General features: G+C 41.5%; 1 protein-coding gene across 3 annotated transcripts in view; it reads left to right on the top strand.

The window, feature by feature from the left end:
- The window catches only part of atp2b1a (ATPase plasma membrane Ca2+ transporting 1a), a 103,801-nt gene extending 90,000 nt beyond the window's left edge, over window positions 1-13,801 (top strand). Inside the window, exons 20-23 of one of the 3 annotated variants that reach the window (XM_084050089.1) lie at window positions 2,656-2,763; window positions 4,584-4,772; window positions 5,988-6,077; window positions 10,559-13,801. In XM_084050089.1, coding sequence (XP_083906215.1) covers window positions 2,656-2,763; window positions 4,584-4,772; window positions 5,988-6,077; window positions 10,559-11,068 — 897 coding nt within the window. In that variant the 3' untranslated portion in view covers window positions 11,069-13,801. Of the gene's footprint in view, window positions 1-2,655; window positions 2,764-4,583; window positions 4,773-5,987; window positions 6,078-9,574; window positions 9,598-10,558 lie in introns of those variants that run through there. The other 2 variants (XM_084050090.1, XM_084050091.1) reach the window with 2 other exon arrangements.
- Window positions 13,802-15,242: the final 1,441 nt, after the last annotated feature.

Below are 15,242 nucleotides of genomic sequence, written 5' to 3'. Positions count from 1 at the left end.
GACCTTTTCAAAAGCCAACCGACACACACAAAGTACTCAAGTATAGATACTCCTGGTCAAATATTACTAAAACTACAAGTGCAAGTTGCTCAGTCAAATACTCGAGTTAGTGCTTTTGAATTGACTTAAGTATTCGAAAGTAGAAATTACAAAGTACATTTTCTTAATGCATCGATGCATTAAAAAAAATCCCCAAAATTCACAGATTTTCCAGAAATAAATACATTATCGTGAAAATAGCAGATCTACAAGCGTAGATCGGCTATTTTCACAATGAAATATGGCTTCAGTAGTTAATTCATAATCTACCTTTTCTAGTATCCAAAAAATACAAATACTCAAGTAAATGCACTGCGTTGTAGCGTCCACCACTGGTCACCACCACGCTCTGACCTTTCACAGAGCAGCTTGTAATGTGTCGGTTCAGACCACACAAAGCCCGGGTCGACTCCCTGGTTGCGTCCGCCCCTGCCGCCATAAAGTGGCGTTTAATCTTCCTCCGCTGTGTGGTAGTTTTAGAACGCTCTGTGCTCCGCCTCTTCATTGCCGTTGAAAAGGGCAACTCGTTTCATTTCAACCACCCTAAAGTATGAGCACTGGTCCAAAACGCAACCATGTGGGCAATGTGTAGGGAAAATTAGGTTTCTTAAAGGAGTGGTTCTCAAAAAAGAATGGTTTCAAGGACCCCCAAATTGATATGTATTTGGCCGTGGGCCCCCATCTGAAAAGGTTTTGTGCCAGGAACCCCCAGAAGAGAGGATTTGTGTTAAATAAATTAAACCCTTTCAAGATTTTTCTAAAATGTTCCAAAATAGCAGATGTACAAGCTCGCAGCGCGCTGTGAGCTTGTATATCTGCTATTTTTTAATAGCCAACATATAAAATATGGATAAAGTCGTTAAAATGATTGTGATGCTATATTAACACATTTAGCTGGGGACCCCCTGGAAATATCACCTTCACCATCTTTCAAGCAAAACAGCGTAATTTCCTTAACCACATAAGCCCTAGACGCTTAAAGGGCAAGACCACTTTGGTAGAGGTTTGGGTTGTGTAGTTACCTCGCCATGATGTAATTCCAAAGGTGGTCAAGAAATAAAAAATAATTGCTGCATTGATTAGAAATTGATAATTCAAAATATGCTCCCCATTGACTTACATTGTACAGTAAAACAGTTCTCAAAGTCGCTCTTTTAGCATGTAAACGAATGTAAACTAAGTCGATTCAGACAATATAGAACATCACCAAACCCAGTACTGTTTTTTTTTTATAAAAAATTTAACTTACTGTTGATTTCGCTATTTTTATTAGAAAGAAAACCTGGACTGGATCGGCGGATCCGGATCTTCAAATAGTAAAATCATCAGGAAGTTGACATTTTTATTAAAAAAATAAACAATACTGGGTTTGGTGATGTTCTATATTGTCTGAATCAGCTTAGTTTGTGTTTGTTTATGGGCTAAAAGAGTGACTTTGAGAGCTGTTTCAGTGTACAATGTAAGTCAATGGGGAGCATGTTTTTAATTATCAATTTCTAATTAATGGAGCAATTCTTTTTCATTTCTTGTCCACCTTTGGAGTTACATCATGGCGAGGTAACTACACAAACCAAACCTCTACCAAAGTGGTCTTGCCCTTTAACCCATTGATACCTGGAACGCATCTGTGTCACTTTAGATGTCTTTGGCTATTCAAAAATCACACCCTGTGTGAAGGAAGCGGTGCCTTTGGGGCGGGCCTTAACTCATTTCAGTTCGTCCCTATTGGTGGTCTGAGTCCACTTACCAAATTTGTACTCCGTAGCATGCTGCGAACTTGAGTTATGGCTGTGTAAAGGCCAGCCAATGGGAAGACAGAGGGGGCGGGGCTTCAGCAATTCATGCTCGACCCTATTGGTGGTCTAAGTCCACATACCAAATTTGGACTTGGTGGCATGCTGCAAACTGGAGTTATAGCTGTTTAAAATCCTGTGCTCATCCCGTGCTCATACGGGCGGACGGACATAACATACGCTGGGGGTCCCTGGACAGAGGGGGCGGGGCTTCAGCAATTCATGCTCGTCCCTATTGGTGGTCTAAGTCCACATACTGAATTTGGACTTGGTGGCATGCTGGAAACTGGAGTTATAGCCGTTTAAAATCCCGTGCTCATACGCTGGGGGTCCCTGGACCCCTCTTTGATAACCAGTGGCACGTGTGGCCAATGAGAGGAGAGATGGCATAGGCAATCTGCAAGTCTGTGTGTGTGTGTGTGCGTGTGTTTGTATGTGTTGCTTCTTTGCCGTGCTCATCCCGTGCTCACACAAACGGACGGACATACGGAAGGACACGCAGACAAAGTCAAACGTAGAGCGGTTGGCACCGCTAAAAATAGCAGATATACAAGCTCATAGCACGGCACCGAGTGCCGCGCTACGAGCTTGTAGATCAGCTATTTTTGAAAAATTTTGAATATATATATATATATATATATTATTTTTTTTTTAAACTGTTTGGGTTAATGGGTTAATACAAAGCGCGAACATAGCCGATCCCACATACGCGTTTGCCTATAATGACATGCCCATGTCAATAAGAATGGGCATGTTGAAAGTGTTTGACGCTAAATGAGTTTACTGTATTAACTGTTCACCTTCTGTCTTTCTGCCCCTCCAGTTCGTCATCGTACAGTGGGGAGGGAAACCGTTCAGCTGTGTGGCTCTGCCCGTCGACCAGTGGCTTTGGTGCACGTTCCTTGGGTTCGGCAGTCTACTGTGGGGCCAGGTAAGCGTTTAACCCATTAAGACCTGAGGACGATTCTACAAATGCCTTCTAAATACTAACATTTTTCTGAAAAACGTATGTTCCTATATCAGTGGTGCTCAAGCTTTTTCATGTCATGGACCCTCAAAATTATATATTTTTTGTATTTGGCCACGGAGCCCCATCTCAAAATATGTTGCTCCAGGGACCCCCGGAAGCAAAGATTTGAGTTAAAATTAAAAAAAAAATGCACATATTCAATGATTTGCACTGATTTTCAAGATTTTTCAAAAATAGCAGATCTACAAGCTCATAGCGTGGCACGAAGCTATGAGCTTGTATATATGCTATTTTTGAATAGCCAAAGTATCAGATGCATTCCCCGGTTTTAATGGATAAAAATGGTTAAATGTATCTTAAAATAATTTTTCATAAGCCAATTTGAATACATTTTGAACTAATGGTCTTAGTTATGGGGAAAAAGTTTGAAATGACATATTGACTGTTAAGGGCCTCTACAACTTTACGGCACGTTGTGAGCTTGTAAATCTGCTATGCTCACCGCTCACAACTAAGTATAAATCCGGCTTTAACGTGATCAATGTTAAATTTTATTTTGATAAAATGAAATAGAAATGACTAATATGCCTCCAAACTAAATTGTTGTGGCGAGGTGGGGTGAGGTTGTCCTTGGAGGATTGTAAGAAATATGCTAATCCAGAGCTTTAAAAAGGTCACAACCATTGAGGTAAGAGAAGAAACCAGAGACCAGCTTTAGAGTACAGAAGTCCTGACGTCACTCGTTCATCCCCTGGTAGAGAAAGTAACTTCTCTTTGGAGAATAACATTGGTTCATCTTTGAATCGTCTCATATAAGAATTGTGGTCCAAAAATAAACAAACTGTCTCGGCAATATTGTCAGGGAGGTGGCTCTGTATCGTTTATGATAGTCAGTCACTCATATTTGATACAGTGTTTCTGGCGAAAATGTAACAAATTCGGCGGAAGTAACATTAGCGTTTTCTCACCGTCAGTTGATGCTTCATATCCATATGAGTCAAACCGCTGGGATCATTTGTTTATTTTTGGTACACAGTTCTTATTTGACGCGATATTAAACGCGTCTATGGGAATTCAGACTGGGGGGAAAAGAACGCGACCCAGATAGGATGCGTAAATTACGTCAGACTTCAGTGCTCTATAGGCTCTATGCACAGCAGCCATATTGGAAAGAAATTGGGCCTCTTCCTTACTTTCTTTACAGGTCTACCTGTAAATGGGCCCTGTTACAACTCAACTCATTGATGGTTATACTGGGGGCGGCACTTGTCAGCGGGGAGTGTCGGGCGGGAGGCGTAGAACGAAGGCTTTACGTCCTCCCGGTGGGGGCTCCTCACTAGCAGTGACAACACACAAAATGTGTGTGGGGAGGAATTAATTGGCATAATGTCTAAATTGGGAGGCAAAGCAAAAAAACCTATAGAATCTAATTGGAATATTCTACTGCTCTGGTGAAGATTTTATTTGACTATTTCGACCAGGAGTGTCTATACACTACTATACTTTGACTTTGCTGGGTTTGAGTACTTTATTCACCTCTAGGGGCGGCCATAGCTGAGTGGTTAGTGAGCCCGCCTAGGGAGCCAGAGGCCCTGGTTGCCCCAGGTTCGATTCCAGGCCAGGCCAGCATATGTGTCGATGAAATTAAATTTGTCCATGAGCAAGACTCTTAACCCCTAATTGCTCACAGGTTCTCATTGGAAACAATACCGCAAGGACTTTCATGAAAGACCTGTTAAAAGGAATTATCCTTATCCTTATCCTTATCCTCTGCTCTCCAGGTGATCTCGTCCATCCCCACCAGTCGTCTGAAGTTCCTGAAGACGGCGGGCCACGGCACCCAGAGGGCGGAGATCCCGGACGAGGAGCTGGAAGACATGGAGGAGATGGAGGAGATCGACCACGCCGAGCGGGAGCTTCGCCGTGGGCAGATCCTCTGGTTCCGAGGTCTTAACCGCATCCAGACCCAGGTAATGCTGTCCAGACCGCTCCCCGGCACCGCATCAAACACATCAAACACCACCCCAGCACCGCATCGGACACATCAAACACCACCCCAGAACCACATCAAACACCACACCAGCACTGCATCATCAAACACATCAATTAGCACCGCAGAACCGCATCAAACAACAAGCCAGGGAATCCAAGCCATAAACTTTAACTTGCTAATGCTCCTCCAGCATAAACATCTATTGTTTGCTCTCTGTCTCTCTCTTTCTTTCTCTCTCTCTCTCGGCATGTCCCTTGAGAAAGAACTAAAAACAAAAAAAAAAAGCTTTTTTCTCCAATTTTCTCTGTTGTTTGCTCTCAATCTGAAGGTATCTGTTGCAAACAAGTTTTCTGTCGCGTATCTGAATCTGTCGGCTTTTAAAACCAAACCCCCGTGAAATAAAAGTGGAACATTTGGAAAGGTTTTTAACGATGACGAGGTGCCAGCTACTGGGTGTCTTAAGGTCGGTACACTGGTACAATTGGAAGAACACAAGGATTCTGAGAGGGGAAAAAAAGGTGGAAGTGAGGTCAGAGGTCACAGCACCTCCAATCAGTGCCTTTAACCCCCCCCCCCCCCCTCTCTCTTTTTAACTACGGTACTATTCCTGAACCCAATCTCCTAAATTTTTTTTTTTTTTCCCCCTATGATTATTGTTGCCTTTGCTTTATTTCTCTCTCTACTCTGGCTGTGTGTGTGTTTTGTTGTCTTTTTCTTTTATTTTTTTCTTCTCCTTTCTATTAGGGCTGCAACTATCGTATTATATTCTTAGTGATTATTCTATCGATTACTTTTTTGATTTATTTAATCGAATCAAATCTATTTTTTATGTCAACGGATCAATGCGAAAAATTATAATTTAACTATTTTTATAGTCTGATTAACCACTTAAGCCTTGTTTTATGCTTTGCTGGTGTGAAAACAGACGATCTACAAGCTGAGTGTTTTGAGGCTATTTTCAGAATGTTTGAAAACTTTTGGACATTTTTGAAAAAGGAAAGAAAAGCCATGCCAAACTTTTCCCCCAAAATCTATGATTTTATTGAAATGGATTTTTTTGTTTTTTTCTTTAATCGATGAAATGGATCAGATGGATTACCTGTTGCACCCCTACTCTCTTTGGTTGGTCAATTTGTGTGGGCGTTTCCCTCCTCCTTCCTTCCTTCCTGTCACGCTGTCTGGTTTTTTACAGATGGATGTTGTGAGTGCGTTCCAGAGTGGAACTTCCTTTCAGGGAGCACTGAGGCGGCAGGCCTCCAACTCCAGCCAACAGCAGCACGATGTAACCAATGTTTCTAGCCCTACACATGTAGCCTTTACTACTACTACTACTACTACTACCACTACTACTACTACTCCTACTCCTACTACCAACACTGCTTCTGCCACTGTGGGGTGTGAGTGTGTGTCCTCCTCTAGTGCATGGCGACGATCAAAGGTCAAGTTATGCTTTGAGCGGTATCGAGCACTGTTTTCTCGCCACGTTTTGAATGTTCAAGCTTTGTTGTGGCGACTCGCCACAACAAAGCTTGATAAAACATTTAAAAAAGGATAAAACACAACCAAAAAAAAGCTCAAGAGCTTATTTCCATTGATTGATTGTCCTTTGATTGTAAATGTGTGTAAACCCCACCCCCAGCAGAGACGATAAAGAAATAAGAAAGACGGCAACATTCTTACAAATTCCAACGTATTATAACTCTGCGGTTATGCAGGTACCGATAAATGACAATGTACAACTCAATGAATTGATGGTTATAGGTCCAGCTGCTCTTAATGAAGGACTTGAAATAATACGCTCTATGCACAGCAGCCGTATTGGAAAGAAATTCCAATATTCCTCACTTCCTTAGGTGTTACTAATGATACTGTTGAAGGCTCTGTTCCATTCTGGTCAAACAGAGTCAGGGTGCTGATATTGTGCATGTTGGCTCACTGGAGTGGGTCTCAAATTGGGGTCCAGGGACCCTCATGGTTCCTTGTGGGGGTTCCAAATTGCCCTTACGGGTGTGAGTCTGAGAGTGTACAAATGGAACCAAATGAACCTGTGAGGGTCCATTTGTGGGTCCATTTGTACACATTTGTTCCATTTGTGAGTTATGGGGGGTCCTTGAAATTTAAAAAAGTTTGAGAACCACTGTGCTACACTAAATGGAACTGAGCCTTAATTAGTTTAATTGGTAATACTTGTGAAGGAAGTAAGGAAGAAGCCCAATTTCTTTCCAATATGGCTGCTGTGCATGGAGCCTATTGACTTTGACTTGCAGGTAACCCATTCCACATAACTGAAATGTTACTCATGTTTTGACGTCACTTCCGTTGCGCAGCGATTCATTCGACACATGTCTCACAAAGCATAAATTGACCTTTATTTACCTCAGTTATGTCCCTCCTAACATCTTCCTCTTCCACTCTTCGTCTTCTCTGCCAAACGTTGACACGTTGCTCATACTCCTCCTAATGTCACAATTGTTTTCTTCCACTAAAAAAAACACAGCAAAAAATCCCATCTCCCATGTTGCTTGGATAACAAACGCAGTATTTTCAATGTACTTGTACTGTAACCAGGATTTCTATCTGTGCCTCTCGTCATGTCGTTCTGTTCTGCTTCTGCTTTGGTCAATAATAGAAAGGTGGTGCAATTAGGGCTGTCACGATTATGACATTTTACGTAACGATTAATTGTCACACAAATAATTGCGATTTGAATTGTGTTTTTGGTGTTGTACACTGGAACATATGAATACAAATAATATTTCTGTTTGGCTTTTAGGCTTTGAAGATGCACACGGCAGATATGACAAATAACCTAAATATGTAAAGAAATATTAATAGTGGAAATAGACAATCTACAAGCTGCTATTTCCACTATTTTTGAAAATGTTATATTAATGTCAATGTTTCAACATGGAAACGATTATGCAAAACACTTGCGATTATCTCAAATAATTGCAATATGGCAATTATGTAATAATTGTGACAGGCCTAGGTACTGGAGCGACTGGTGTGTATTATTATTATTATTATTATTGGGATCATTTTGAATTGACAAGTCACCAGGTTTGTGTGTTGCTGCCTCAGTCTGCGCTCTGCCCCTCTAGTGCCCCCACGTGGGTCTCATGTGTGTCGCAGCTTTCTAGATCCTACTGTATATAGCCGGGTAAATATTTTGAGTATATGCCCATGGTCACACAAAGTACAAAACGAAAAGAAATGTCAACCGCAAAAAAAAAACACCCGACAAAATGTCAGTGGGTGTCTTGTACTGTCCGCCCACAGCGCTGCAATAATAACGACCTTTCCCCTCTCTCTTCGCTGTTGCTTGTTTCTGTCTCTCACACACGGGGGGGGGGCATTACCAAGTGGAACATTCTCCAACTGTTTGTAAGAAGGAGGGCGCTCTGGCTGTGAAGTCCTTAGTCTATTCTAAGGTTGACAACCGTCTGCTTGCGATGGAACACTGTGTGTGTGTGTGTGTGTGTGTGTGTGTGTGTGTGTGTGTGTGTGTGTGTGTGTGTGTGTGACTGTTTGTGTGTGTGTGCAGGCGCGCACGTGTGCATGCGTGAGGGTGCAAGTACGTTTTGGAATGGTCCGCTTGTATTCAGTGCAGAATATAATGGTGATCCCCCTTAGCCTAAGAGCTGCCTCTTTACTTTTTCCCTTGCTGGCCTCTCTTCCAGAGCTTCTCACAGACAGGCCATCTGACCGACTGTGTTTTTTAAAAATGTGTAGTGGCTGTCTTACAAACATTTGAAGGAATAAAAAATGACCCTGTGCCTGAATGTGATCATTCTGTAACGTTTGCAGAGCGATCTTGAGTGATGCATTAACAGCAGATTCAAGCCGCTTATCTCTGCAAAATAAAAGTGGCGAATTGTCCAAGCAACAACTTGTGGCAAAAAATGCTACATTTTGTTCATGTACCTATCATGCTCTAATACAGTGGTTGTCAAAGTTGGTTCCAGGGACCCGCAGGGGGTCCCCAGCAAAATGTGTTAATACAGCATCACAATCATTTTAACCACTTTAATTCATTATACGTTGGCTATACAAAGATATCAGATATACAATCTTGTTCATCTGCAATTTTTGAAACATTTTGGAAAACGTTGTGAAGAATGTTAACACAAATCTTCTCTTCTGCGGGTCCCTGGCACAAAACCTTTTCAGATGGGGGTCCGTGGCCAAATAAATACCACTTTGAAGGTCCTTGGCACGAAAAAGTTTGAGAACCACTGCTCTAATAGGCTGTTTTTGTTCATAAACACTCTTAAAAGCTGTTGTCTTCTGAGGAACGGCTGTCTTCACACTAAACCTGAACCATTTCCTTTCAGGTGCTCTGACGGTGAGATGATTATTATTCAGGAACTGGAAAGGATGATACAAATGTGTTGGAAGTTGGGCTGGGCAGTATATATATATCAATAATGTATCGATATCGATGATGATTTGATTCTGGTCTTTTCCTGGTATTAATCACTTAAGCTTTATTTCATACTTTCAAATATTCTTGTCCAAAATGTTAAACATAATGATTGCTATTTTTGTAATTCTTTAAGAAAATGTAATATTAACGTCACAATATCGATTTAGAGGTACTTGGTCAAACATATTTTGATGTCTGATTTTGTTCATATTGCCCAGCCCTGTATTTAAGTACTTTTCTATTGGAATTACTCATGTGTCACCAGAACATGTCCAACAATCCAACTGTTTGCCAAAATGAGCAGAAAATGAGATGAAAAACACCACTGACTTCATACAATATTCCTCCTTTAGATTCTGTGAAATGTGATATGGGCTATACTCAAAGGTTTACTACTGTTGAACACAAGGTAGTTCGGCGCTCTGCATGGGTTCGAGTCTCTAGTCGTTTGTGAGAGGTTTTTCCTCTTTTTGTGCCGTTTCCCCACCCCCCCACACACGTATTCCACAGCTTGTAGAGGTTCTGCTTGGCTGCTGCAGCGTCTTGTTTTTTGATCTCCACAAACATAATCAATAACTGACTGACTACCTCCCTCCCCTGCCCCCCATCTATCTGTGTGTCTCTCTGTCTGTCTCTCCCTCCCCCCTCTATCTCTCTCTCTCTCTCTCTCTCTCTCTCTCTCTCTCTCTTAGCATGACCAACAACAATAACCTTTGTGTCTAGCCTCTGTCCTCCACTCTTTCGGATCTGTAATCATCTAAACGAACATCTCACAAGTGTCTCAGTTCCCTCCTTTTGCATTTTGAATAACAGGCCTTTATCAAATCCTTTGATCTATTTATTTATTTCCTTATTTGTTCTGTACTACTACATTACTTCTTCCCCAAAAAATGTATCTACTGCATTTGGACTTGTCGATGGTTCTCGATGGGGTTTTGCGCCATCGTGCCATTGAGTTTTGAGTGTTAAGCCCCACGGTAAGGCCAACGCTGACTCTGTGGAACATTTTAACAGCAACAAGCATCCGGACTGACTGGGAGTTTTACTACTAGACACCACTGCATACTTGCACGTCCTTCTGAGAGTTTTGAACCCCCCCTTACAAAAGTGGATTTTTTTGGGTCCCCCCCCCCCCCCACCCCTGTCCCCACTTAAAACTCACCTACTATCGTCCCTAATAAAACCCTCCAAGTCTTACATTTTTGTATGTGGTGTTCGCTATTTAAAATGCAAAAAAAAAAAAATAACATTAAAACGTTGCGTTCTGTTATTAAAACGATGCAAATGTTACTTTGCCCATTTCTTCCTCCCCCCCCCCCCCCTCCCCCCATATGCAGATCCGGGTGGTGAATGCATTCCGTAGCTCCATCTCCCTCTACGAGGGGGGCCTGGAGAAGCCCGAGTCTCGCAGCTCCATCCACAACTTCATGACCCACCCGGAGTTCCGGATAGAGGACTCCGAGCCCAGCATCCCGCTCATCGACGACACCGACGCCGAGGACGACGCCCCCACCAAGCGCAACTCCTCCTCCACGCCGCGCGACGCCACCACGCCCACCCCGCCCTCCCCCGCCACCACCACCCCCCCGTCCCCGATACCCGACGACGCCGACGACGCAGCCCCTCCGCCCCCTCCTCCTCCGCCTCCCCCCGCCGCCACCCCCCCTCCTCCTACGCCCGCCCCCGAGGCCGAGTCTGCCGCGTCTCCCTTGCTGAACCCCTCGCCCAATCAGAACAATAACGCCGTGGACAGCGGGAACCACCTCCTGCTCCTCCCGGAGGTCAAGACCCTGACCCCGTCGTCGGCTCCGGAGAGCCCCCTACACAGCCTGGAAACCTCTCTCTGATCTCCCCCCCCGCACCCCACCAACCCTCGGGGGGGCTCACCTTAGACACAACGGCTACAGAGGAGAGGAGAGAGAAAGACAGTGGAGGGGTGGAGAAAGAGAGAGAGAGAGAGAGAGAGAGAGGAGTCTGAACTGGACTAATACAACAGCAGACATTCATAAGAATGTACGGTTTGGTGTGGATGCTTGTTTTTTTTTTCTTCTTCTTCTTAAAACCCCCTCTGCAACAGGAGGACTCACCTCCCCCCCCCCACCCCCTCCTTGATAACTTTTTCATTTTTCTCGGTCAGCGAGGGGTGATTATAAACTCGGATTGGAAGTGACCTGTTTTTTTGTTATTATTATATTATTAATATTATTATTATTTTAATAGAGGAGGGGGAGCCCTTCCTTGTGGCTTGAAGATCGGCTGTAAGAATTTTTTGGAAGAAACTTTTAGCTTCTCTTTATCTGAATGGTGTTGTATATTTATCTCTTTGGCCCTGATGCTCATTCAAAAACTTATTTCTGCTCCATTGGCTGTTAATATTTTGAATTATTTATGTTTTTGGAAAAAGCAGGTCTGTTTACAAAGTTTGTAGATACTTTTTTTTTCTGTTTGTAGGCAAAAGAGCTTCCTGACGTATGATGCAGAAAACGGAACAGAGTACAAATTGAATGAGAGGATTTATTTCAGATACTGCTGTATTTTCAGGAAAAAAAGGGGTGTTTCTATTGAAACTTAAACTATTTTTGCCTGCAAGTTTTATTTGTTATATATTTGTAGATAAATAGAACCTTCTAGCCAAACAGATAAACACTAAGGCTTGTGTAGAAGAGAAAAAGACAGGACCTCGGTCCATTCACACTTCATTATTAAATATTCAACATTGTTTTAACAGGGTTCTACGTTCATAAGATGCTCTCAGGAGTTCAGGCTTCTTTTTTCATCAGTTCATTCATCCATCTGTTCGTTCATTCATTGGGTGACGTTTGAAAGGTTCACTTTGTTAAAGGGAGTTCATTGCATTAAACGTCACTCCTTTTTTTTCCTTCTTTTTTTTTTTTACTTCAGTCCCTGCCAATGTACAATATTATTCTCATTTGTTTACTCAGGCATAGAAAATTATTTAATTAAAGAAAGGAAATTTATTAATTAAGAGAGAACCTTCTAACTTCAAACTTTTTGTCTTTTAGGTAGTTAAAACTGTCGTCATGGTCAAACAGCAAGTGGATTATTTTCATAGTATTTCATTCAATCTTTTTTGAGATTTCTCTTTTGGGAAAACTTCATTTTTATTTTTCTCCTTGGAGTTCTGGTTTTGTTGACATTTCAAAAAATCGAAAACCCACTAAAAAAAAAAGTTTGTATTTTTCTTCATCTTTGTCCATAAAACTCCTTTCACCATCATAAATAAAAAAATGACTTGTTTGTAGAATATTTTTGACACCTGATGTACTGGAAAAAAAACACTAAAGGATTTGATTGGACACGCTGCTTTTTTTTCTTTTCTTTTTTTTTTCAAGAATAAAAGTCTAGGCTCACACTGGTATCTGTACAGGGTACTTTTATTTCATAACGTCCCTTGGGAAAACATTTTGATACAAACCACACAATTGTACCTTTGTATTTTTATGACAAACTTTCATCCTACTGAACAGTTTTGGAAGATTTATCTCAAAGTCTATTATCTAGGGGTGGGGGGTCGTTTCGGGCACTATTCAACTTAAGCACTTGAACCCTAGCGTCCCTATTCTGGGGGCGATCGCTTGTCGAAAATAGCCGATCTTGTAGATTGACTATTTTTCAACAAAGATATTTTAGTGTAGAGCGAAAACAGGAGGGGGCCCTAGCCCCCGGAGCCCTGTGGTACGCCAGTCAACAAAGTACAGGGTTTAAGTGTTTAAAAAACAAACGTGTGTGTGATTTTCTTCTCAGGGTGCAAATTGTTTGAAAGGCAGGTTTGTAGTAACAAAATATCAACACATTTCTTTTCCTAATTGGTTGCAAAGTATTTTGTTAGCCGTACAGGGATGCTCTGCTTAATACCCTGACGTGCTCATCTGAAGGGAAGGGGTTTAAGGGCAGTGATTCTCAACCATCTTGAATTTCAAGGACCCCAAACTTGATATGCATTTGGCCTTTTTTATTTATCCATGTTTAATCTCTGGAACCCGGAATTTACACTGAAAAAATCCTCAGTGTTAATTTAGCTCTGAGAGTGTACAAACGGAACACTCAAAAGTTACAGACCTGTAAGGGTCTATTTGGTTCCCAATTATCAATTATATGTCTGGGGACCCCCTGGAACCCCTTCAAGGACCCCTTGGGGGTCCCCTGACTCAACGTTGAGAACCACTGGTATAAGGGAGTGGACAAGGGAAGTAAACTGACATGGAATGACTTCATTCATAATATTTGTCTATCATTTAAATTTTGGAGCGGGGAGGGGGGGGTGTTTTCCTTGTGTTTTACAGATGAAAAAAGCAGCTTGATATTGCAAATACAAACGGAAAAATGGGAACGGAGAAAAAAAGGAGTTTGTTCTGTAGCTTCTTCCTGTAACGGGAATGAATGTTTCTCCATCTGTTCTATGGATTATTATTTTTTTATCTTTTAACATTTGGAAATAATAAGTACTTCATGTCTGTTTATCTTGAGCAATTTAAATGGTTATCGTGATTGGATTTACATTTGAAACTTGTCGAGTAATGTGTATGGTTTTTAAAAATAAAAAATGTATTTAGCCTAAATGCAGGGCCGCGTTTTATTAATTTTATCATTCATTCGGTCTGCTTGAAATTGTATTGACGCATTAAAATGCAGGAGTCGCGTCTAAAATGATCTTGGTAAACTAACAAGTCACAAGATTTAATGGCATGATTCCATACTCTCTGTGAGTGTTTGAGTGAAGCTAAACCTTGTTTCCAAAACAACGGATATGACCAACTGAGACACTAAGTCTGGCTGTATACAGACTGAATAGGCCATCACACTGTGCTTTATAAACAGCTGTGAACTGGAAACCATTGTTTACTTTCTAGTGCGGTGCCATTTATAATGTGTAATAGTTGAGCTTGTATGCTGGACTATAGCAGAAGTTGGGAGTCCATCTCCTTTACAAAACCCCTTGTAAGAGCCATTTGAGCCCTTTTGTCCCTAAATTGATGATGTCACCACAGGGCTTGGTCAAGGCCAAGGTTGCCAGGGTTACAGGGTATTTAACCCTGTCTAATCAAGGGCAGGTGTTGCTGATAGGAGGCAAACAGTTTTTTGACTGTGTTTAGGAGAGCTGTTGATTTAGCCACCGTACGTTTAACTGTTTATGCTTCTGTATTTATTATTTGTATACTGGAGTGATTGGCACGAAAGCTACTAAGAATACATCTTTTTTGTTATGAACTTTACGGACGGTTTGGACTTCAGTTATTCTAGCACACGTCGAAACAAACCTAGCTGTCGGCAACCAGTAGTGCCTAAAAGTATAGGACTTTAGACACTACACCCCTCAAGAATTAGGTTCAGAATTTTGTTTCTTTTTTATTTATTTTCATGAATCAGCAGTCTAGCAACATGCCCTAAATAACTGGACATGATTCAAACATGAACACATTGCCTGCCAGGTCTAAACATGAGGTTGTACAAACATGTTTACAATAACACTAGTGACAGCTTTAGAAAACAAAAAAACAGAAACATTTGTATAAAGTGCACTCAAGTGAAACCTTTGGCATTCTAAGCTTATAACTAAGATGTAATGATATGTTATGGACATGGAGGGTTGAGGAATTAAAAAAAAACAGTATAATTATAAATATACTTCTCAACCACTTATTCTAATACCAGGGATCAAGACATAGTGTGGCTTGAGATTAAGGCTTGCCCTTAACGATGTTGTTGGCACGAGATTCAGTTACCCCCAGATGTTTTCATTTACAAAAAATAAATAAATTATATTGACTGCAATAGAAATTTCTTTATACACTGGCTGAAAAATACAGCAACTATTCCCTTTAGCAGCACTTGTTCGAGTGACAAGTCATTAAATTGCACTCCTTAGAATGATCATGATTCACTGGTCTGATTCCAATTAATCAGACCAATGCTTCAGGTCTTTAAAGAATCATTCTACAGAAAATGTCCATGTTTACAAGTAACATCTGCTAAACAAATACTTCGTAGGTGGAAACCCAC

Source organism: Gymnoscopelus microlampas (assembly GCF_963454915.1).
Source record: "Gymnoscopelus microlampas genome assembly, chromosome: 23".
Taxonomy (NCBI): Eukaryota; Metazoa; Chordata; class Actinopteri; order Myctophiformes; family Myctophidae; genus Gymnoscopelus; species Gymnoscopelus microlampas.
This window is presented reverse-complemented; position numbering and strand designations above follow the sequence as displayed.